The sequence below is a fragment of the Mustelus asterias genome, chromosome 14, assembly GCF_964213995.1.
Source record: "Mustelus asterias chromosome 14, sMusAst1.hap1.1, whole genome shotgun sequence".
In the NCBI taxonomy this organism is placed as follows: domain Eukaryota; kingdom Metazoa; phylum Chordata; class Chondrichthyes; order Carcharhiniformes; family Triakidae; genus Mustelus; species Mustelus asterias.
The window spans coordinates 30,165,871-30,189,518 of record NC_135814.1 but is presented as its reverse complement, the minus strand read 5'-3'; the positions used below and the strand labels follow the sequence as shown (position 1 = coordinate 30,189,518).

The following is a 23,648-nucleotide window of genomic DNA, read 5'->3' as shown; positions in this document are numbered from 1 at the left end:
AAGATGTGACTAGGGCGGTTGATGGAGGAGAACCGGTGGATGCGGTGTTTTTGGATTTCCAAAAGGCGTTTGATAAGGTGCCCCATAAAAGGCTGCTGAAGAAGATTAGGGCACACGGAGTTGGGGGTAGTGTGTTAAAGTGGATTGGGGACTGGCTATCCGACAGGAAGCAAAGAGTCGGAATAAATGGGTGTTTTTCCGGTTGGAGGAAGGTAACTAGTGGCGTGCCGCAGGGATCGGTACTCGGGCCGCAACTGTTTACCATTTATATAGATGATCTGGAGGAGGGGACGGAGTGTAGGGTAACGAAGTTTGCAGACGACACAAAGATAAGTGGAAAAGTGAATCGTGTGGAGGACGGAGAAGATCTGCAGAGAGATTTGGACAGGCTGAGTGAGTGGGCGAGGATATGGCAAATGGAGTATAACGTTGAGAAATGCGAGGTTATACACTTTGGAGGAAATAATAACAAATGGGATTACTATCTCAATGGAAATAAATTAAAACATGCTACCGTGCAAAGGGACCTGGGGGTCCTTGTGCATGAGACGCAAAAGCCCAGTCTGCAGGTACAACAGGTGATCAAGAAGGCAAATGGGATGTTGGCCTATATTGCGAGGGGGATAGAATATAAAAGCAGGGATGTCTTGATGCACCTGTACAGGGCATTGGTGAGGCCGCAGCTGGAATACTGTGTGCAGTATTGGTCCCCTTATATGAGGAAGGATATATTGGCATTGGAGGGAGTGCAGAGAAGGTTCACCAGGTTGATACCGGAGATGAGGGGTTTGGATTATGAGGAGAGGCTGAGGAGATTGGGTTTGTACTCGTTGGAGTTTAGAAGGATGAGGGGGGATCTTATGGAGACTTATAAGATAATGCGGGGGCTGGATAGGGTGGAGGCGGAGAGATTCTTTCCACTTAGTAAGGAAGTTAAAACTAGAGGACACAGCCTCAAAATAAAGGGGGGTCGGTTTAAGACAGAGTTGAGGAGGAACTTCTTCTCCCAGAGGGTGGTGAATCTCTGGAATTCTCTGCCCACTGAGGTGGTGGAGGCTACCTCGCTGAATATGTTTAAAGCGCGGATGGATGGATTCCTGATCGGTAAGGGAATTAAGGGTTATGGGGATCAGGCGGGTAAGTGGTACTGATCCACGTCAGATCAGCCATGATCTTATTGAATGGCGGGGCAGGCTCGAGGGGCTAGATGGCCTACTCCTGCTCCTATTTCTTATGTTCTTATGTTCTTTTGTAGATTGTGAAGCGCAATAGGGGCCCTCCTCTACACCAGTTAAAACGTTACCATCAAAGATTTAGGGGTTAAATTTTCCAGTCTCACCTGCTATGGGAATTGTCGCAGGCGGGACTGAAAATCTGATGGAACCTTTAAAGGTCCACAGATCTTGCGTGGGAATTTCCAGCCTTGGGGAGGGCACACACACCTTTTTGCTCTTCTTGCGTTCTCCCTGTTTTTAAAAAAAATGTATTCTTGGAATGTGGGTATAACTGACTGGGCCAGCGTTTATTGCCCATCCCTGATTGCTTTGCTAAGCCATTTAAGAATCCATAAGACCATAAGATATAGGAGCAGAATTCAGCCATTCGGCCCATCGAGTCTGTTCCACCATTCAATAAAGTTTCTCAATCCCATTCTCCCGCATTTTACCTGTAACTTTTGATCCCCTTACCAATCAAGAGCCAATCTATCTCTGTCTTAAATGCACTCAATGGCCTGGCTTCCACAGCCTTCTATGGCAATGAATTCCACAGATTCACCACTCTCTGGCTGAAGAAATACCTCCTCATCTCAGTTCTAAAGGGTTGTCCCTTTACTCTGAGGCTGTGCCCACGGATCCTAGACTCTCCTACTAATGGAAACTTCTTCCCCGCATCCATTCTATCCAGGCCTTTCAGTATTCTGTAAGTTTCAATGAGTCAACCACATTGCTGTGGATCTGGAGTCACATGTTCTCCAGACCAGGTAAGGATAAATCAGATGGGTTTTCACAACAACTGGACTTTTAATTCCAGATTTTTATTGAATTCAAATTTCTCCAGCTACCATGGTGCAATTTGATCCTAGGTTTCCAGAGCATTACTCTGGGCTTCTAGATTACTATTCCAGTAACAATACCACCAGGCCACTGCCACTGTTAACATATCACAATCTTCACTTGTAGCTTTAATAAAGAAGAACAGAGCTGTACGGTGGCACAGTGGTTAGCACTATTGCCTCACAGTGCCAGTGGCCCATGTTCGATTCCTACCTCAGGTGACTGTGCGGAGTTTGCACATTCTCCCCGTGTCTGCGTGGGTTTCCTCCGGGTGCTCCGATTTCCTCTCACACTCCAAAGGTGTGTGGATTAGGTTGATCGATCATGCTAAATTGTCCCTTAGCGTCAGGGAGATTACCAGGATAAATGCATGGGGTTATAAGGATGGGGGCAGGGACTGTTGTTGGTGCAGGCTTGATGGGCCAAATGGTTTCCTCTGCACTGTAGGGATTCTGTGATTCTATGATTCTTCTATGAGGGGATGTTTTTGGATTTGCAGAAAGCTTTTGGTAAGTTCCCACACTGGATGTTAATAAATAAAATTGGAATGCATTGGATTGAGGGAATATACTAGCATGGATTGAGAATTGGTCCACAAGCAAAAATAAAAAGTAGGAATAAATGAAATTCTCAGGGTGGGATGTTGTTACTCATGGGATACTGCTTGGATGAAGGAAGGGCCGTGGATGTCGTCTATATGGATTTCAGTAAGGCATTTGACAAAGTCCCACATGGCAGGTTGGTTAAGAAGGTTAAGGCTCATGGGATACAAGGAGAAGTGGCTAGATGGGTGGAGAACTGGCTTGGCCATAGGAGACAGAGGGTAGTGGTCGAAGGGTCTTTTTCCGGCTGGAGGTCTGTGACCAGTGGTGTTCCGTAGGGCTCTGTACTGGGACCTCTGCTATTTGTGATATATATAAATGATTTGGAAGAAGGTGTAACTGGTGTAATCAGCAAGTTCGCGGATGACACGAAGATGGCTGGAATTGCGGATAGCGAAGAGCATTGTCGGGCAATACAGCAGGATATAGATAGGCTGGAAAATTGGGCGGAGAGGTGGCAGATGGAGTTTAATCTGGATAAATGCGAAGTGATGCATTTTGGAAGAAATAATGTAGGGAGGAGTTATACAATAAATGGCAGAGTCATCAGGAGTATAGAAACACAGAGGGACCTAGGTGTGCAAGTCCACAAATCCTTGAAGGTGGCAACACAGGTGGAGAAGGTGGTGAAGGCATACGGTATGCTTGCCTTTATAGGATGGGGTATAGAGTATAAAAGCTGGAGTCTGATGATGCAGCTGTATAGAACGCTGGTTAGGCCACATTTGGAGCACTGCGTCCAGTTCTGGTCGCCGCACTACCAGAAGGACGTGGAGGCATTGGAGAGAGTGCAGAGAAGGTTTACCAGGATGTTGCCTGGTATGGAGGGTCTTAGCTATGAGGAGAGGTTGGGTAGACTGGGGTTGTTCTCCTTGGAAAGACGGAGAATGAGGGGAGATCTAATAGAGGTATACAAGATTATGAAGGGTATAGATAGGGTGAACAGTGGGAAGCTTTTTCCCAGGTCGGAGGTGACGATCACGAGGGGTCACGGGCTCAAGCTGAGAGGGGCGAAGTATAACTCAGACATCAGAGGGACGTTTTTTACACAGAGGGTGGTGGGGGCCTGGAATGCGCTGCCAAGTAGGGTGGTGGAGGCAGGCACGCTGACATCGTTTAAGACTTACCTGGATAGTCACATGAGCAGCCTGGGAATGGAGGGATACAAACGATTGGTCTAGTTGGACCAAGGAGCGGCACAGGCTTGGAGGGCCGAAGGGCCTGTTTCCTGTGCTGTACTGTTCTTTGTTCTTTGATCAGTGCTGGGTCCACAGTTGTTCACAAACTATATAAATTATTTGGATGTGGGAGCCAATTAAATATTTCCAAATTTGCTGATGAGACCAAACTGGGTGGGAACGTAAGTTATGAGGAGGATGCAAGGAGGCTTCAAGACAACTTGGACTGGTTGAGTGAATGGGCTAAAACATGGTGGATGGAATATAATGTAAATGAGTGTGAAGTTATTCACTTTGGTTAAAAATAAACAGCAAAGCAAAATATTTCTTAAATGGCGAGAGCTTGGGAAGATCTCCAATGGTGCAGATCTCCAAAGGGACCTGGGTACTTGGTCATGAGTCACTAAAAGTGACTATGCAGATGCCGCAAGCAATTAGTAAAGCAAATGGAATTTTGGCCTTCATTGCGTGGGGATTTGAGTACAGGAGTCCCCCACCAATCCTGACTGCAGAGTGGCAGCAGGAACCCCCACCTTCACCAATCACCCCACCAGGCTCCGTCCCACATAAGCACCGGCCCTTGGCACTGCCCCGTGCTCTATGGGCAGTGCCAAGGTGTCCCCTGGGCATTGGCACTTTGCCTTTTGGGCAGTCTCGCTGCTGTTGTGTAGAGCCTTGGTAAGACCTCACCTGGAGTATTGTGTACAGTTTTGGTCTCCTTATCTAAGGAGGGATATACTTGACATACAGGGAGTGCAACGGATGTTCACCAGATTAATCCCCTGAGATGGTGGGATTGTCTTATGAGGATTCATTGAGGTGACTCAGTCTGCATTTCCCAGAATTTTGAAGAATGAGGGATGACCTCATTAAAACTTACAAAGTTCTTACAGGGCGTGACAGGGTGGATGTAGTCTCCCAAAATAATTCTAAGCGTCGAATTCGCATGAAAACTGAAGTAAATCATGCTGTTTTTTTCAGTCGGAGTTTGAAAATGAATCTCCCACACTCTGTGCACTGCAGAGTGCACTGGCGTGAATCACGCTGAAAATCAGTGGGCGGGGCCGATCTCTGCTGGAGAGGCCGGCAGCATAGCGCTGAGCTGGCCACTGCGCATGCACCAATCTGTCAGCATTGAGATCAGCGCATGCACAGTGACCCCTGTCTGCCGGCCTCCCAATTGCTGACCAGCCCTGCGACCCCCGCATCACTGGCCCTCCGACTCCCCCATGGCCTGATCGCTAGCCCTCTAAACATTCCCAGGCCAGCTCCGACCACCCCCACCCCCAGCCCACTCAGATCTCCATCCCCAAATCTCCCCCCCTCTGCAGTGCCAACCACCCCTCCACTCTGATGGCCAGCCCCGATCGCTAGCATCCTTCCCTCCATCCCCCACCAATCCTGACTGCAGAGTGGCAGCAGGAACCCCCACCTTCACCAATCACCCCACCATGCTCCGTCCTCCATAAGCACCGGCCCTTGGCACTGCCCCATGCTCTGTGGGCAGTGCCAAGGTGTCCCCTGGGCATTGGCACTTTGCCTTTTGGGCAGTGCCCAGGCTGGCACTGCCAAGGTGCCAATGTAAAGGGGGCATCCTCCCATGCCCGATCCCCTGAGGGGCCCAGATTGCCCTCCTTTCACTCCAGCGGAGCAGCATTGCCAGTTCCCCAAAAGTAGGAGCTACGGTAAACCCCGCTGGAGTGAAACACTCCTGGCAGGGTGGGAGAGGCTAGCGGGCCCGGAGGTTTCAGTCCCGGGTCCACTAATTGTATTTAAATTACATGAAAGTTCTTATTTAAATAATTTATGAAGCTCCGCGCCGGTTTCTGGTGCAGAGCTGACAGCCAGCCCCGACCACCCCCACCCCGAGCCCACCAATCCTGACTGCAGAGTGGCAGCAGGAAACGTGCTCGGGGCCGGATGCCCAGTGCGGATCGCACTAATCTGGCCCCACTGAAATCTCCCATCCTGATGCGCTAAAAAATCAGCACAATGGGATGGGAGAATCGCCTGCAATATGGTCTTTTCACTCATTCATGGGACATGTGTGTCGCTGGCTGGCCAGCATTTATTGCCCATCTCTAGTTGTTCTTGGAGGGCAATTGAGAGTCACCAATGTTGCTGTGGCTCTGGAGTCACATGTAGGCCAGACCAGGTAACGACGGCAGATTTCCTTCCCGAAAGGACACTGATGAACCAGATGGGTTTTTCCAACAATCTACAATGGTTTCATGGTCATCAGTAGATTCTTAATTCCAGATATTTTTTATCGAATTCAAATTCCATCGTTCGCCTTGGCAGAATTTGAACCCAGGTCTCCAGAACATTAGCTAAGTTTTTGGATTAATAGTCTAGCGATAATATCACTCGACCATCACCTTCCCATTGATATAGACAAGGGGACATAATTTCAAGATAAGGGATAGGTCATTTAATACTGAGATGAGGACAAATTTCTTCACTTAGAAGTTGGTGAATCTTTGGTATTGTCTACTCCAGAGGCTGTGGAAGTTCAAAACTGAAATATAGCAAAGCAGTTTGTCATTCAGCAAATATAAAATTTATTTTTCAGGCCAGAATCTGGTGAACTGGTGCGGCAACAATAATCTTTCTCTCAATGTCAACAAAACGAAGGAGATTATCATTGACTTTAGGAAGTGTAAAGGAGAACATGCCCCTGTCTACATCAACAGGGACCAAGTAGGAAGAGTCAAAAGCTTTAGGTTTTTAGATGTCCAGATCACCAATAACCTGTCCTGGTCCCCCCATGCCGACACTATAGTTAAGAAAGCCCACCAATGCCTCTACTTTCTCAGAAGACTAAGGAAATTTGACATGTCAGCTACGACTCTCACCAACTTTTACGAATGCACCATAGAAAGCATTCTTTCGGGCTGTATCACAGCTTGGTATGGCTCCTGCTATGCCCAAGACCGCAAGAAACTACAAAAGGTCATGAATGTAGCCCAATCCATCACGCAAACCAGCCTCCCATCCATTAACTCTGTCTACACTTCCTGCTGCCTCAGCAAAGCAGCCAGCATAATTAAACATCCCATGCACCCCGGACATTCTTCCATCTTCTTCGGGAAAAAGATACAAAAGTCTGAGGTCACGTACCAGCCGACTCAAGAACAGCTTCTTCCTGCTGTTGTCAGACTTTTGAATGGACTTACCTTGCATTAAGTTGATCTTTCTCTACACCCTAGCGATGACTGTAACACTACATTCTGCACTCGCTCCTTTCCTCTATGAACAGTATGCTTTGACTGCATAGCACGCAAGAAATAATACTTTTCACTGTATACTAATACGTGACAATAATAAATCAAATCAAATCAAAAGTTAAACTGCTTAGCAGTAATTATGCACTGTTGCACCTCATTCAACAAGGTGTAACTTTTTAATGTTTTTCTGCAATACTAAACGTGTATGATTCCTAATTGATTGCATTGTTAGGGATTTCATCAATGCATCCATTAGAGAAGCATAGTCATACAAACATATGAAATAGGAGCAGGAGTAGGCCATTTGGACCCTCTGACATTCAATAAGATCCATAGCTGATCTGACTGTAGACTCAACTCCACATTTCCACCTATCCGCAATAATTTTTAACTCCCTTGTTATCCACCTCTGCCTGATAAATATTCAATGGCCCTGCCTCCACTGCTCTGAGAAATCACTGATGGAATCATGTGGATTCCTGTGTTCAACTGTGCATATATGGACTCCACAAGTTGCTGCTGTTAGTTTCAGCAGAGGAGTAATGATGGCGGACACTGACAGTTTCACCCTCATTACGACCACAAAATCCAGAACATTTCATTTGGGTTCATTTGCTGTGGGTTGTTAAAGCTGATTGTCACAAAAGTCATTTTTGGTTGGTTCACGTCAGTTCAAAATAAAACTTTGTATTTTGCAGTATTGGGAACAACGAAAACTCCAGTCTTCGTGTCCTGGGTCTAGGAAGTGGTTCAGGTAGGTCATCGATTGTCTATTGCTCTGAATCTAATGATTAGCTATTACATTCATGATGCATATATCTTATCATTCTACACAATTTGATTTGATTTATGTACATGTATTGGGATACAGTGAAAAGTATTGTTTCTTGCAAGCTTTACAGACAAAACATACCATTCATAAAGTACATAGGGGGAAAGGAAAAGGATAGGATGCAGAATATAGTGTTGCAGTGGCAGGGAGGATGAAGAGAAAGATCAGCTTAATATATGAAAGGACCATTCAAAAGTCTGATGACAGCAGGGAAGAAGCTGTTCTTGAATCTGGTGGTACACGTTTTCAGACTTTTGGATCTTTTTCCCGATGGAAAAAGGTGGAAGTGAGTATGTCCGGGGTGCGTGGGGTCCTTGATTATGTTGGCTGCTTTTCCGAGGCAGTGGGAAGTGTAGGCAGTGTCAATGGATGGGAGACTGGTTTGCCGACATGTATCCATTTTATTTCCTCATATTATAACAAAAGACTTGTGAGCTAAAGCAAGTGTCAATGAAAATACAATTTTGGAGTCTTGCTTTCACAAAAGTAGAAGAGCCTGCAGTTCACGGAAAATTGGTTTGAAAAGTAAAAGAAAATTGCAATGAAAGGTATACAATTTAAAAGAGCAAGTTAAATCCTAGCAGTTTTCATGCATTCCTATTTAACCTATTCCTATTAAAGCTGTGTTGTAATGAATTGTTGGAAAGAAGCGTTCAGAAGCGTTCTCTTTTTCCATTCAGGTGAAATAGACTTTGAAATTCTTGGCAAAATTCAGTCCAAACATCCAGGCGTTTCAATTCATAATGAGGTGGTGGAACCTAATCCTCTAGCAAACTCCAAATACAAAGGTAAGTTTTTAAACGTAAAGACTGTTTCCAGGTGAAAGCAGCAGCTGTGTAATGACCATAGAAAAAATATATATAAATTAGATGTGGGCTTCGCTGGCTGGGTCAGCATTTATTGAACATCCCTCGTTGCCCTTGAACTGACTGGTTTGCAAAGACATTTCAGTAGGCATTTTAAGAGTCAACCACATTTTGGATCTGGAGTCACTTTTAGGCCAGGCTTATCTGGATAAGGATGGCAGATTTATGACAATTAACAATGTTTCCATGGTCATCATTAGACTTTTAATGACAAATTTTTATTGAATTCACACGTCACCATGTGCCGTGGTGGGATTCGAACCTGGATCCCCAGAGCATTACCCTGGGTCTCTGGATTATTAGTCCAGTGACAATACCAGTGAGACATCATTATCCTTTTGATGAAACACAGGACCAGTTTGTGATAAAGGTGGCTGATAAGCATTTCTCTGAAAAAATCTCATTTTGCATTTTTGACATGTATGATTATTTGGTCATCCATGCTCAAAAACATTCATGACCTTTAGTCAAATGTTGTTAATTTGGATGAGGTTTTGTGTTCATCGGGATGAGACTGAGGACAACCAATTGGAAAGAAGCACACACAGAAACAGAGGAGGAGAGGCCAGTGGTGTCGAGTAAGGAGCATTAACACTCTGAAAACGAAGGATCAACAGCAATTCAACCCATTTCTGAGCTGAATTATGATCAGAAATGAAGAATGCAATATCAGGCTGGATCTTGGCATCAAGTCTCCCATGCACATTGAGCCTTTTGCGCTTCGCATGTTCATCTGTCCCATGACCCCAGCAACATGAGTACCACATGAGTACCACATGCTGGGATTCCCTTCTAGTTGTCCAGTTAAGACAACCTGCATCTCTGCCCATCCCCACTACCCAACTCCCATGCAGCATCCAGAGATCTCTACCATGAGGCTCTGTATTGTTGCACCATGGTGTGAGGAACATTCCATGGTGAGTCGCAAACCTTTCCCCTTCTCCCACCATAACCATTGACTACCCCATACCCCCTGACTCAGGTTTCACATTTCACCTTCCCACATTACCCTTCAACTCTCACCCAGCGCCTTCTATCCCATGCAGATGAATATCTAAGTTCCCTACCTTCCTGAAGAGCCTACTCCCATTTCAATAGACATGCCCCTTCATCCCCCAGAATCCACATCACTTTCTGCATCCTGTACGACAATACTCAGTACCCCTTCAGCTGATGTCACTGCACCCTCACCCTCCAACCCTACCGGCTCCCGCTTCCTCCTTTCGCCCTCACCATTCCTTCCTATCATGCATAAATGCATGATAGGAATCCAGATAAATGCAAAGTGAAGCATTTTGGTAGAGCTAATGTAGGGGGGAGCTATACGATAAATGGCAGAACCATAAAGGGTGTAGATACGCAGAGGGACCTGGGTGTGCAAGTCCACAGATCCTTGAAGGTGACGTCACAGGTGGAGAAGGTGATGAAGAAGGCATATGGCATGCTTGCCTTTATAGGACGGGGTCTGATGTTGCAGATGTATAGAACATTGGTTTGGCCGCATTTGGAATACTGCGTCCAGTTCTGGTCGCCACACTACTAGAAGGACGTAGAGGCTTTAGAGAAAGTGCAGAGGAGGTTTACCAGGATGTTGCCTGGTATGGAGGGGCTTAGTTATGAGGAGAGATTGGGTAAACTGGGGTTGTTCTCACTGGAAAGATGGAGGATGAGGGGAGATCTAATAGAGGTGTATAAAATTATGAAAGGCATAGATAGGGTGAACGGTGGGAAGCTTTTTCCCAGGTCGGTGGTGACGTTCACGAGGGGTCATAGGTTCAAGGTGAGGGGGGGGAGGTTTAACACGGATATCAGAAGGACGTATTTTACACAGAGGGTGGTGGGGACCTGGAATGCGCTGCCAGGCAAAGTGGTGCAGGTGGGCACACTGGGAACGTTTAAGACTTATCCAGATAGCCACATGAACGGAATGGGAATAGAGGGATACAAAAGAATGGTCTAGTTTGGACCAGGGAGCGGCGTGGACTTGGAGGGCCGAAGGGCCTGTTCCTGTGCTGTATTGTTCTTTGTTCTTTGTTCTCTTTGTTCTATCACCAGTACACTGATTATGCCCCCTATGTCTCCTCCAGTGACTCTCCAGACCACTTCCTCTGAACCTCTTTCCCCTCTCCTCCCCTACTCCCGCATGCCTGTCCACACACATATACACACACACGCACATACACACGCACACACACTTACCACCCTCCCATTCCATACCACCTCGTCCATTCCATCATCTCTGCAGCATCTCTCTCTCTCTCTTTCCTACCATTTCAAAACTCCTCCACCCATCCTCTAGGCTTCTATACCTGCCCCGCCTCTCATTCCTCCTTCCCATCTAATCCCCTCCCCTCCAGCACAGACTATCAGTGCCCAACAATTCCCCCCCTGCTGCTATCCACCTGCAGCTTGAAGATTTACCTCCTGGGAGAGACTGTTCTGAGAATGCCTGCCTCACACCAGCTTCTGCACTGAGGATATTAACCTGATTTGTGCTTGACCCGCCCACTGCTGCATGTAGCACTCCAGGCTCCAGTGGCTGGAGGCCTCGATCTTCTCTTCCCATCTCCACAAGCTACCCCAGGTCATCTTCAGGTAAGCACTGACATCTACAGACCACATTGCATGTGTTCTGGACCAGCGTGATTTTCCACTGGGGGAGCAGACAATCGGGCGTGGAGGGGTGTTGATTCTGGTCAGGCCTACATTTGCATCCCACTAATGCAGTGCGAAATCCCTTCCACGCCAGCCTCTGCTGGGAATGGTGACCCGCCACGGCAGGCGGGAGCACAAGTACCCGTCCTCACTTCACGCCAGGGCGAAACCCGATTTTTCAGCTTCCGCCATATTGTTGCCCCCACGCCCCACTCACCATTGAACCTTCCGTGTGGGGGTGGGGGAAGGGCAGGTGGTGGCACTTGAAAATTACACCCATCCAGTTATGATGATGGTTTGGGGTGCACTGCCTAAAAGGGGATTGAAAGCAGATCCAGCAGAAACTTTCAAAAGGGGATTTGAAAATGGGAAAAAAAAGAATTGTAAGGCCAGGAGGAAGGGTGAGAGAAGGGTGAGACTAATTGAATGGGTCCTTCAGAGAGGTGGTGCAAGCATGATCAATAGTTAACAATGGTGGGTATCTAAAATAATAGGGGTCTTTTCAACGTCAAGGTTAATGATCACTGACTGAGGAATCTCTGGTAGCCATGATGTGGATTTGCTACCAAATAAACCTGTTGGACTTTAACCTGGTGTTGTTAAAACTCTTACTGAGGAATCTCTGCCAGGGACTTAGTGGTTTAAATGTCGACCTGATTCAATCCTTCTGTTTATTTAACATTTGTTTTGGTAATGATGTAACTTAATTTTGTGTTACATAGAATCCATAGAATCCCTACAGTGCAGAAGGAAGCCATTCGGCCCATCGAGTCTGCACTGACCACAATCCCACCCAGCCCCTATCCCCATAACCGCACGTATTTACCCTGCAAGTTCCCCTGACAGTAAGTGACAACTTAGCAGGGGAAATCAACCTAACCCACATATCTTTGGACTGTGGGAGGAAACCGGAGCACCAGGAGGAAACCCACGCAGACACGAGGAGAATGTGCAAACAGAGACCGTGACCCAAGCCGGGAATTGAACTCGGGTCCCTGATGCTGTGAGGCTGGAGTGCTAACCACCGTGCCACCATGACGCATACTATTTGAAAAAACAATATTTTTCAACATTGAAGTGTAAACAAATTGCTTCATCGCATTTTTTCTTGGCGACACCTAATTTACTAATGTTCTTTCTTAAAAGTCCCTGGGGGTGGGGGGCTGGGGGGTGGGGCGGAAGGGGGGAGGAGTGGGATGGGGACGGTTAGCTCAGACGGCTGGTTGGCTAGCATGTGGTTCAGAATAATGTCAATAGGTCATCTTTGAATCTGTTCTGGCCGCGATACACTTGGGACCTGCCTTCTCGCCCCACTCCTGAGTGTGGAAGGCAATGGCAAATCACCACTGGCAAAAACAGCCAAGAGAAAACAACTCAGGATGGAGCATCAGCAGACAATGAACCAAGGGCCTGTTTTCAGGCAAAGCATATATGTGAAGCCAAAGAAGTGTGTCAATATTACACAGAACAGAGAGATCTGCACATGTGCAATGGCGCGCTCTCCTGAAATCTGCCGGGTTTTGGTGAGCTTAGTCCCCATACACTCCCCTTGCTGGCGGGAAAGAAATACCACTTCAGTTTTCCCACAGAGTGAGATAAGATTCGATTCGCCCCAAAAAATGGCATGATTCCCTCCCGTTTTCACATTCGTTTTGCAGTCAGAATGTTTTTGGTAAGGGCCATTGTGTCTCCAATTACTTTATGAACAAAAGTGAATTCCTTCTAATCCTTTCTGTGTTCCAGAGCTTGTGAAAGAAAAGGGTCAGGGTCTCAATATCTCCTTCACTTGGAACCAGATGTGTTCGGAAGAATACGAAAAGCAAAATAATGAGAGAATGGCAAACAAAAAGTTTGATTTCATTCACATGGTCCAGGTAACTGCAGCTAAAGATAACTTTACAGCCGACAGACAATGGAGATTCTCAACCCATCAACAGGGCAAATATTCTCGCCAAATGCATGACTATGCCACTTATAACCATCAGTGTTTCTGGTGCTATGTACCATAGTCATGTTTTGAAATAATATTAATTCTATTTATTTTTGTTGATGTCAAAAATAGAATCCCTACAGAGCAGAAGGAAACCATTCGGCCCATCGAGTCTGACATCGAGTCCCCATTTTTGATCTGTCTACCTTTGACACCTCTGGTATCGAACAGATGTGTGGGCAACCTGTTCCTAAACCAGTGGTTCCCAAACGGTGTGCCGTGGCATACTGGTGTGCCAAGACAACTCCCCAAGTGTGCCGTGAAAAAAGATTCAAAATTCATGTAAATAAACTAAAACTATCCTTCGTCTTCAGCTTTGTGGTTGACATCCCCAAGAATTGACAAATCTTGGGCCTCCAGCGCATGTGCTGGCTGGTGATTTTTATGCTGGTCAGGCCCAACATGTGACTAACGGGGTTCAGAGCCGAAGACAAAGGTTCCATGCACCCACACAAAATGCAAAAACTCAAAAAGGCTGAAACATGCCTGGGAGAAGCAAAAGAAACCGGGAGAAGTTAAGAAAAAAATGATGAGATTGCTGGGAAAAGTTAAAAATGAAGTTCCTATTAAGGGAAGAAGACAGAGAAAATAAGAGGCGTGCCTCAGCATGTTTTTATCATACAGAGGTGTTCCATGAGACATAAAAGGTTGGGAACCATTGCTCTAGACACTGGACAATGATCATGACCTCAGTGGTCCTCATAGAAGCAATCAGCAGTGTTAGCTTGGAAAATTGGGGGAGGGCAAATGGATATCTATTGGCAACCCAAGCACGGAGTTGAGGCATCCATAGTTGTAAAATGAGTAAAAGAAAAGGCGTTGGGTCACATAGCCAAAAGCTAATGGAAATAATTCCATAGAATTTTGAAACAGAGAAATAGCTGAAATATTAAGGAGAATTCAAGTGAATCACAGAAGTCTGTGGCACACCTGCTTCATTGGTCCCAGAAGAAAAGAGAACTCTTGGGAGGAAGTACAAGTGGACCTGACTTTGTAGCATAAACCATAGTGGTGTTAGCAGTGCTTGTTTTGTTTAATTCTTTTATGTGTACAACAAATTTTGATATTGTTTAAGAATGTGAAATCTTGTGACATAGTTCATTGCTGGGTGTTTGGAATCTTCTGTAAACATTAATGGTCGCCTTCAGGATATTAGCCATATAGCTGTTTAGGTGCAAACTCTTCCCCCAACATACATCTACATTCAGAATTTTATATGGCTGAGGCGGGCACATGCTGGACCCAGAAGTACATTAAAGTGCATGAGAAGACAACAGGAACGCTTCCCGATGTCATTGCACATGCATGGGATTTGAAGGTCTGATTCGCATGTGGCCCACTGGCAAAATGGGTGGACATGTCACATTTTCTTCATTTCCTCACCAAAGGGCAGGATAAAAGGACCCTGGAGCTGTAGCAGTGTCTCTGTGATAGAGAGTTCGTATCTGAACAAAGAATAAAGAACAATACAGCACAGGAACAGGCCCTTTGGCCCTCCAAGCTCACACTGCTCCCTGGTCCCAACTAGACCATTCGTTTGTATCCCTCCATTCCCACTCCGTTCATGTGGCTATCTAGATAAGTCTTAAATGTTCCCAGTGTGTCCGCCTCCACCACCTTGCCTGGCAGCGCATTCCAGGCCCCCACCACCCTCTGTGTAAAATACGTCCTTCTGATATCCGTGTTAAACCTCCCCCCCCTCACCTTGAACCTATGACCCCTCGTGAACGTCACCACCGACCTGGGAAAAAGCTTCCCACCGTTCACCCTATCTATGCCTTTCATAATTTTATACACCTCTATTAGGTCACCCCTCATCCTCCGTCTTTCCAGTGAGAACAATCCCAGTTTACCCAATCTCTCCTCATAACTAAGCCCTTCCATACCAGGCAACATCCTGGTAAACCTCCTCTGCACTCTCTCTAAAGCCTCCACGTCCTTCTGGTAGTGTGGCGACCAGAACTGGGCGCAGTATTCCAAATGCGGCCGAACCAACGTTCTATACAACTGCAACATCAGACCCCAACTTTTATACTCTATGCCCCATCCTATAAAGGCAAGCATGCCATATGCCTTATTCACTACCTTCTCCACCTGTGACGTCATCTTCAAGGATCTGTGGACTTGCACACCCAGGTCCCTCTGCGTATCTACACCCTTTATGGTTCTGCCATTTATCATATAGCTCCCCCCTACGTTAGTTCTACCAAAATGCATCACTTCACATTTATCAGGATTGAACTCCATCTGCCATTTCTTTACCCAAATTTCCAGCCTATCTATATCCTTCTGTAGCCTCTGACAATGTTCCTCACTATCTGCAAGTCCAGCCATTTTCGTGTCGTCCGCAAACTTACTGATCACCCCAGTTACACCTTCTTCCACCTTCTTCTGCATGGGTATAGAGTTTCGATTGAGTTTCCCAGTTATTATTCAGCATATGAAGCATGACTTTCAGCATTTTCAGACTTCCCTGGAAGGTTTTCTAGAAGATTGTACGAGAGGAGGCTTGATGAGCATAGACAGTGACCCAGGCAGGGACTTGTAAAAAGGAAGTGCATGGGTTCAGTTGCTGCAGGGCCAATGGAGAGGCCAAGGCAGGAGGGGACAATGAAGATGTGACTTCCCAGTGGATGGAATATATAGGCAAGGCACCAACTAACTGCAAATGTCTGAGGTCCAGTGCCGTAAGAGTCTGCGTGACCCCACCCGATCGGGAATAATTATGACATCCCTTTGCTAAATGATAGGAGCAGTAATTGCCTCCAACTGTGTTGTGGTCACCCTATGCTGGCGGTGTTGAAGTTCATAGTGGTACATAACTTCTACTCCTCTAGTGCATTTCAGGATGCAGTGGGGAATCTGTGCAAGCTTTTGACTCATGCCATCTTCAGATAGACCCCCACTTTCATCACAACCAGGCAGGCAAGGGCAGCCAAGCGGAGAGAACACGAACATTCACAGAAAGCTTCCCCACATCCAGGGTGCTACAGCCTGCATGTATGTGCCCACCAAATTACCAGAGCCCGGAGCTTTCATCAACAGGAAGGGGTACCACTCGATGAATGTGCAGATTGTGACCACAGATTCTTAGTCTCCGCCATAATTCCTGGCAGTCTTCAGGGAAATGCCTCCTCAGGATTTAAACCTCCCCTCCTCATTGGGCCCAACTCCCAATGTGCTCCCAATCCTGCACAGTGCAAGCCCAACAAGCAGAAGCATTGCATGCTGGTTGGGCCTGATTGGCCACCCAGCTTAATATCGCCCTAAACGCAGCATCTCGGGCAGGAAAGGGTTTCACATCCACTCTGACCCGCATCAACTTCAGGAACACCATAAGATAAAATACAGGCCCGTGTCTTTAGAAGTGGAGAAATTGGGAAAGAATTATGTTTATGTTCTGGTATTTACTAATATTTTTCAATAACATGAAACAGTGAGTGGAATCTTACCAGAAAAATGGCAAAGTGATGGTTCTGGTGGGAAAAATTACATGTTTCTCACCAGAGAAAAATGCCGATCTTCTCTCCAGAACTTACTACACCCTGCCATAAAAATATAGGTGGACATGCATCACATCGTGAAGAAGGGCATGAACACAACTGCAAAATCCGGTTGCATTGAGATCGGGGTACCATGCTTAAAGGGCAGCCCAATCATGGCAAACAATGTCCTCCTCTCCTCCCAGCCACCCCCCCCCCCCAGCTCCTTCCCCCACCCACCAGCCAACCATTGAGCACTCAGGGGCTCCCCGCAGCCCCCCCCCCAATCGGAACCAGCATTCACCCACCCTGCCTGCGATTGGAGCTGGCATGCACCTCTCCCCTCCTACCACCCTCTCCAGATTGGAGCCAGCATCCACCCCCCCCCCCCCCCCCGCCCCCAGCCTCCCACTCGAATCTGGCATTTGGCCCTCTCCCCCGACCTCCCCCGACCTCCCCCTACCCGTCACCTACACAGTCATTTTGGGCACCCCTTTCCTCCTGAACGTCAAATCCATTCCCCCACCCATACAGTCAGCGCTGGAACCCACTCTGCATCTCCTCCCCCCGCCAAATGGCCATCGCCAGCATCTCCGGCTCTCATATCTGCTTCCCCCCCCCCCCCCCCACCATCCCACCATCGCAAATAAGTTAATCCTCCCCTCTCCAATAAGGCTCCCACTGGGGTCTGCCCCTAGCTCTGCCCCTCAGCATGGTGCTAACCTGGCAGCGCCAACCAGAGTCAGTGCCAGGGGGCATTACTAGGTGCAAAGGTGAGTATAACCCCTGGGGGTATCCCCATGACAGGTTCAGGTCTGAGTGAACCTGTTGTAAATCACGCTGACGTCATTGTGTATACAGCGGGGATGTCAGTAAACTGCAAGGAAGGAGTTAAAACATGTGAATAAATTAAAATATATTTAAATCAGCTTCACGACAGTTATGGATATAAACCTGATTACATCACCAGCAAAGGGGGCTAAACTCAGAAGATGCAATTTCACCTGTGAGATCCACGACTTCTAGGGTTGCACTAAATCTTAAACCCCCGCCATCATTCCCACGGACAGCAAGTGTGAACTCAAGATTGCCCCCAGTGTTCTCAGTTATAATTCAACTTGTAAATTTAAATGTGCATTTTAACTCCCACCCACATGACGAAGGGACAGCCTGTTCCGAAAGCTAGTGGCTTTTGCTATTGGACTTTAAGCTGGTGTTGTTAGACTTCTTACTGTGTTTACCCCAGTCCAACACCGGCATCTCCACATCAATTTATATGCTACCAAGTTTCACCGAGTAAGATTCTGTTGGGGGAAATGTTAAGACTAATTTGAACTGTGTAATTGTAATCTTGTCTGTTTTCTTTATTTTGTTAATATATGCTTTAATTTACTATTTAAATTTTTCAGAAGTGTGTTTCAGAATTTGTGATTCCTGACTAAAATACAAATTGAAAATCTTGTGATAGCTTGCCAAGTTTCCCTTTAGGACTTGTTTAGCATGACAATTACTACCTGCCAGATGATAACAGTGTTTGCATTTTTTTCCTTCACTAGATGTTATATTTTGTCGAAAGTATGTATAATACCATCAAGTACTTCCATAGTCTTCTGGAAAAAAATGGCAAACTTCTAATCATTTATGCTTCAGGTAGGTGATTATCCATTGTTTTTGATTTGCTAGAACAAATGAAGCCTGTAAAAAATGAATGGCTAGATAAGATAAAAGCATAATCAAATTTCTTCTCTTTGCCATTAGACTTCTTCCTGAAGTTTAATCATATACAGTTTGGTACATGTGTACATTTGCAGAAAAATCTTATGCAAGTAAAAACTGTATAGAGGCTGGTTACCTAGATGCCTACATGTCTTCTTCCAGCAGCATTTCAATCAAATATTGTTACAGTGCTATCACATCTATTGTAGTTAAAACTATCATTCCCCTCAGGTAGCCAGACAAAGTCACAAAGTGGTTTGAGATGATATATTGACAAATATAGCACTACAGGACTCCGACTCAGCCATTTTGACCAGTCGGAGTACAGAATTCAGAAATACACAAGCATTTATAATTTCAAATTCAATTACAAGTATTTTAGCACATACCAATAAAAGTATAGGAGTTATCTCTATCCACTTACAGTTATTGATTAAGGTTACATCATGCATACGTAAGGGTATAGTGTCCAATTATAACTTCTACATGTTATATCATCAAGCAATGATAGCTATATATCTCTGACCAATGGTATATCAACCTCCCTTCCCTTTGTTCCTTTTTCTAATGGACAAACATGAGCTGAAGCTGCACATCATTCAATTAAATTGTCCTTGACCCTTATCTGGGTCTGCTTTAATCAAGACCTGTGATTTGCACATAGCTTTCCCTGTGTGACAGAGGTTCAGCTTGCAGCTTATGTGATTTTTAAGCTTGTGTGATTCTTAACCCTTTCAGATATCTTAACAAATATATTTCCAATATTACCATTAACAGCTAACAATGGAGTTCATACATTTTGGGACAAATATGGACCTTATTTCAATGCCAATTTTTTCTTTGATGTCTGCAAAGTGCTTGATGAAATGAGAATGAAGTATCGGAACAATAAGTTTTCTGCTGAACTGGATATCTCCGAGTGTTTCATTGAAGGAAATAAGAATGGTGAACTTCTTTTGGACTTCATAACAGGTACAATGCATTTTGGGACAACTGCCCCTGCCAATATAAAGGCTGAAGTTCTTCAATTCCTGCGCCAGCCTCAGTGCTCGAGAGTGGAAAATGGGAAAATTCTTTACAACAACGATATGTACATAATAGTTGTTGACTGTTAATTGGATGTGTATCAGTCAGCCACTGTTCAGTAGGCATCAGTTAGAATTTTTCTTCATAATTATATACTCTTATTCCCAATCTGGTGGGGTTAAGATCAAGTAATTTTTAGATTGTGCCTGCATCAATGTTTTGAATTAATCTGTTAAATTTTTCTTGAAATTGTAAAATGATTCTCCACAACATGAAAAATTGATATTCATGGGTGAAGCGCTGGAGATTTTGAAATATTTTCTTCTAATTGAGTTATTTTTGATGAGTCTTACACATGATTGTACATTACCACATGTTTCCCTGGGCTAAAATGTTATGCTCCATTCCCATGATAGATTCTGAGGTGGGTGGAGGTGGCGGGGGGTCGGGGGCGGGTGGGGGGGAGGGTGGAGTAAAACTGCATGGACGCGATTCCTTCTCCGACCCCACCCACTGCAGACCAAACTTTACAGTGGGGGTGGGTAGGGCCTCAGAGAGGAGGCCCGCCAATGCTCCAGTTTGTGCCCATAATTGGCCACTTAAGGGTCCTCTCCCAACCAGTCTCAATGTTAAGGTTGGTAGGTGTTTGTTGGATCAGGGTGCCAAGCAGAAAAAGCCTTCACCCTCAATCTTGGGCAGGAAGGGGGATAAGCTGTGCCTGAATCCCTTCAGAATTGGGGTGCCCTCCCCTCAGGGACCTGGGAGCTCTGGCTCACCCTACCCCCATGGCCTACCCCCGACAGTGACACCAGCCCAATCCCCCCAAACCTTCCTCCCCAACCCATCCTTTATCCGTCTGTCCCCGGGATCCCTGGTATTCACCTGAAGACTGTTGTCGAGATTCAGGAGTGGACCTGGCACTGAACTATCTCTTCCGGCTGCTGCTGTGCTGTGCCTAGAGGGGCTGGCAAGTGGAGACGGAAGTCCTGCTTGCCACCATTCAATGCTCAGTTGAGCATAAAATGACAGCAGGCCTGTCAAAGTCAGCAAGAGTGTGTTTCCTGCCGACTCTCAAGATGGCCGCCGTCAAGCGCTCACCATCCTGGAAAATCAGGCCCTGGTGTCTATGCCATAGTCTCCTTATGAAAAGCTCATTTTAGTTAATGTAAGAACTGATAGCAGACATTTCATTATTATGATTTTATTTGCTCTCATTTTACTTCTGTCATCATAATGTTTTAAAATTAATAAAGTGATAGAGAATGCAGATCCAGGAAGATTTGACTCCTTGGCTTTTTTGTTACAAGTACAACCAAGCAACTAATTTATTTTATATTAACATGTTTAGTGATTAATTAATGTTTATGAAGTCAAGTGTAACAGTTTACTTGGTACAGTTGGGTAAAATGTCTGGATAAATCAAATTAGAATTAGTTACATGAAACATCCAAAAATGTTTGAACCTCACAATCCCACTGCCCCCTTATCTGCATGAATTCTTTCTCTTTTAGTTAAGTTTCTTTTTTTCTATTTGTTTCATTCCAATTTCACCTGCTGCTCTTTAGTTAAACTCCTACCACCATCATTGGGCCACATCTTGCTGGTAAAATAATGACATGTTAGTGACACCATGGATTATTAATGTACAAATCAGTGAATGAATCCATGGGATTAAAATTCATCCCAAGAGTTGTAAAACTACAGGATTTGCTGATTTAATTATTGTGCTCTACTGTTTGCATCATGCAAATGGTGTTGTTCCCCTATGTCAGGTTGTTATTTTTTTTCATCCATGAGACATGGACGTCGCTGGCTGACCAGCATTTATTACCCATCCCTAGTTGCTCTTGAGAAGGCGGTGGTGAGCTGCCTTCTTGAATTGCTGTAGTCCACCTGCTGTGGGTTGACCCACAATGCCGTTAGGGAGGGCATTACGGGATTTTGACCCAGCACCTGCAAAGGAATGCTGATATCTTTCCGAGTCTGATTGGTGAGTGGCTTGGACAGGAACTTGCTGATGGTGATGTTCCCATGTATCTGCTGTCCTTGTCCTTCTAGATGGAAGTGGTCCTGGGTTTGGAAGATGCTGTCTAAGGATCTTTGGTGAATTGCTGCAGTGCATCTTATAGATAGTACACACTGCTGCTACTGAGCGGCGGCAGTGGAGGGAGTAGATATTTGTGAATGTGGTGCCAATCAAGTGGGCTGCTTTGTCCTGGATGGTATCAAGCTTTTTGAGTGTTGTTGGAGCTGCACCCATCCAGGCAAGTGGGGAGTACACCATCAAAACAAGCATTCTTTCTGGTTGTATCACAGCTTGGTATGGCTCCTGCTCTGACCAAGACGACAAGGAACTACAAAAGGTCGTGAATGTAGCCCAATCCATCATGCAAACCAGTCTCCCATCCATTGACTCTGTCTACACTTCCCGTTGCCTCGGCAAGGCAGCCAGCATAATTAAGTACCCCACGCAGCCTGGACATTCTCTCTTCCACCTTCTTCCTTTGGGAAAAAGATACAAAAGCCTGAGGTCACATACCAACTGACTCAAGAACAGCCTCTTCCCTGCTGCTGTCAGACTTTTGAATGGACTTACCTTGCATTAAGTTGATCTTTCTCTGCACCCTAGCTATGACTGTAACACTACATTCTGCACTCTCTCCTTTCCTTCTCTATGAATGGTATGCTTTGTCTGTATAGCACGCAAGAAACAATACCTTTCACTGTATGTTAATACATGTGACAATAATAAATCAAATCAAATCGAATCATACTCGTGACTTGTGTCTTGTAGATGGTGGATACGCTTTGGAGAGTCAGGAGATGAGTTGCTCGCCACAGTATTCCGAGCCTCTGACCTGCTCTTGCAGCCACTGTGTTTATGTGATGAGTCCAGTTGAGTTTCTGCTCAATGGTAACCCCAAGGATGTTGACAGTGGGGGATTCAGTGATGGTAACACCATTGAATGTCAAGGGGTAGTGGTTAGAATGTCTCTTATTGGTGATGGTTATTGCCTGGCATTTGTGTGGCACGAATGTTACTTGCCACTTGTCAGCCCATATTAGCTGTTATGTTTAACACTTTGCTGGATTTGCTGGATAATGGAAGTAACTGTCCATTAAACTCACCACAGTTTTTGTTTCAATGATCTCCAATTCTAAAATTATATTTCATACTTTTTCTCCTCTTTTTATCTGTCCACATAATATTTGAGGGAACCGGAGTATTGAACAAAAATTTCCTGGTAGTTTCCAGCCCAGTATTGTTCATTGCTTTGATTTATAAATATCCCTGTAATGGAATGCAAATATTCCCTTCAGTAACAGTGCATCAGAGCAACCACTCACCGTTAATATTGGTCCGATAGTTTAAAAACTGATGACATCAATTGCAACATAAATCATCACTAAGTACTGCTGCTGATTCCAATTTTTCAGATCCATGTCTTCACTACTCGCACTTCCCATTAACCATAATCTATTTGTAATTGAAATTCATTATAATCTTTTGTCTTTTATTACGTGCAGTACTGACTGCACGGCTTACTGAACCTTGTCTGCATAACAAAAAAGTCCTTACAGAGGACCATCCTATTAAAACTGACAGAACATTTGTCATTCTGATAATAAAGCTCAGGGCAGCCTATGGGACATAGTAAATAACTTCATATTTGTACACTCATTCAGAATGGCTGCAGTTAATACAGAAAATTACCCAGTGACACGATTTTAACCCATATTCCATTACATGAACTCAGTTATGTCAGTTATTATGTCGAAAGAAAATTATTTAAACATTTCAGCTGATACAAGAAATGGGCGGCACGGTGGCACAGGGGTGAGCACTGCTGCCTCACAGTGCCAGGGATCCGGGTTCAATTCCAGCCTTGGATCACTGTCCGTGTGGAGTTTGCACATTCTCCCTGTGTCTGCGTGGGTTTCCTTTGGGTGCTCTGATTTCTTCCCACAGTCCAAAGGTGTGCAGTTTAGGTTGATTGGCCATGCTAAATTTCCCCTTAG

The 23,648-nt window shown here is 45.4% G+C and overlaps 1 protein-coding gene across 8 annotated transcripts in view; it reads left to right on the top strand.

The window, feature by feature from the left end:
- The window catches only part of LOC144503554 (histamine N-methyltransferase-like), a 42,276-nt gene extending 22,209 nt beyond the window's left edge, over positions 1–20,067 (top strand). For all 8 annotated transcript variants that reach the window (XM_078228033.1, XM_078228031.1, XM_078228032.1 and 5 more), the window contains 5 exons: positions 7,760–7,815; positions 8,574–8,681; positions 13,158–13,288; positions 18,443–18,536; positions 19,380–20,067. In XM_078228033.1, coding sequence (XP_078084159.1) covers positions 7,760–7,815; positions 8,574–8,681; positions 13,158–13,288; positions 18,443–18,536; positions 19,380–19,717 — 727 coding nt within the window. In that variant the 3' untranslated portion in view covers positions 19,718–20,067. The remainder of the gene's footprint in view (positions 1–7,759; positions 7,816–8,573; positions 8,682–13,157; positions 13,289–18,442; positions 18,537–19,379) is intronic.
- The last annotated feature ends 3,581 nt before the right edge of the window (positions 20,068–23,648 follow it).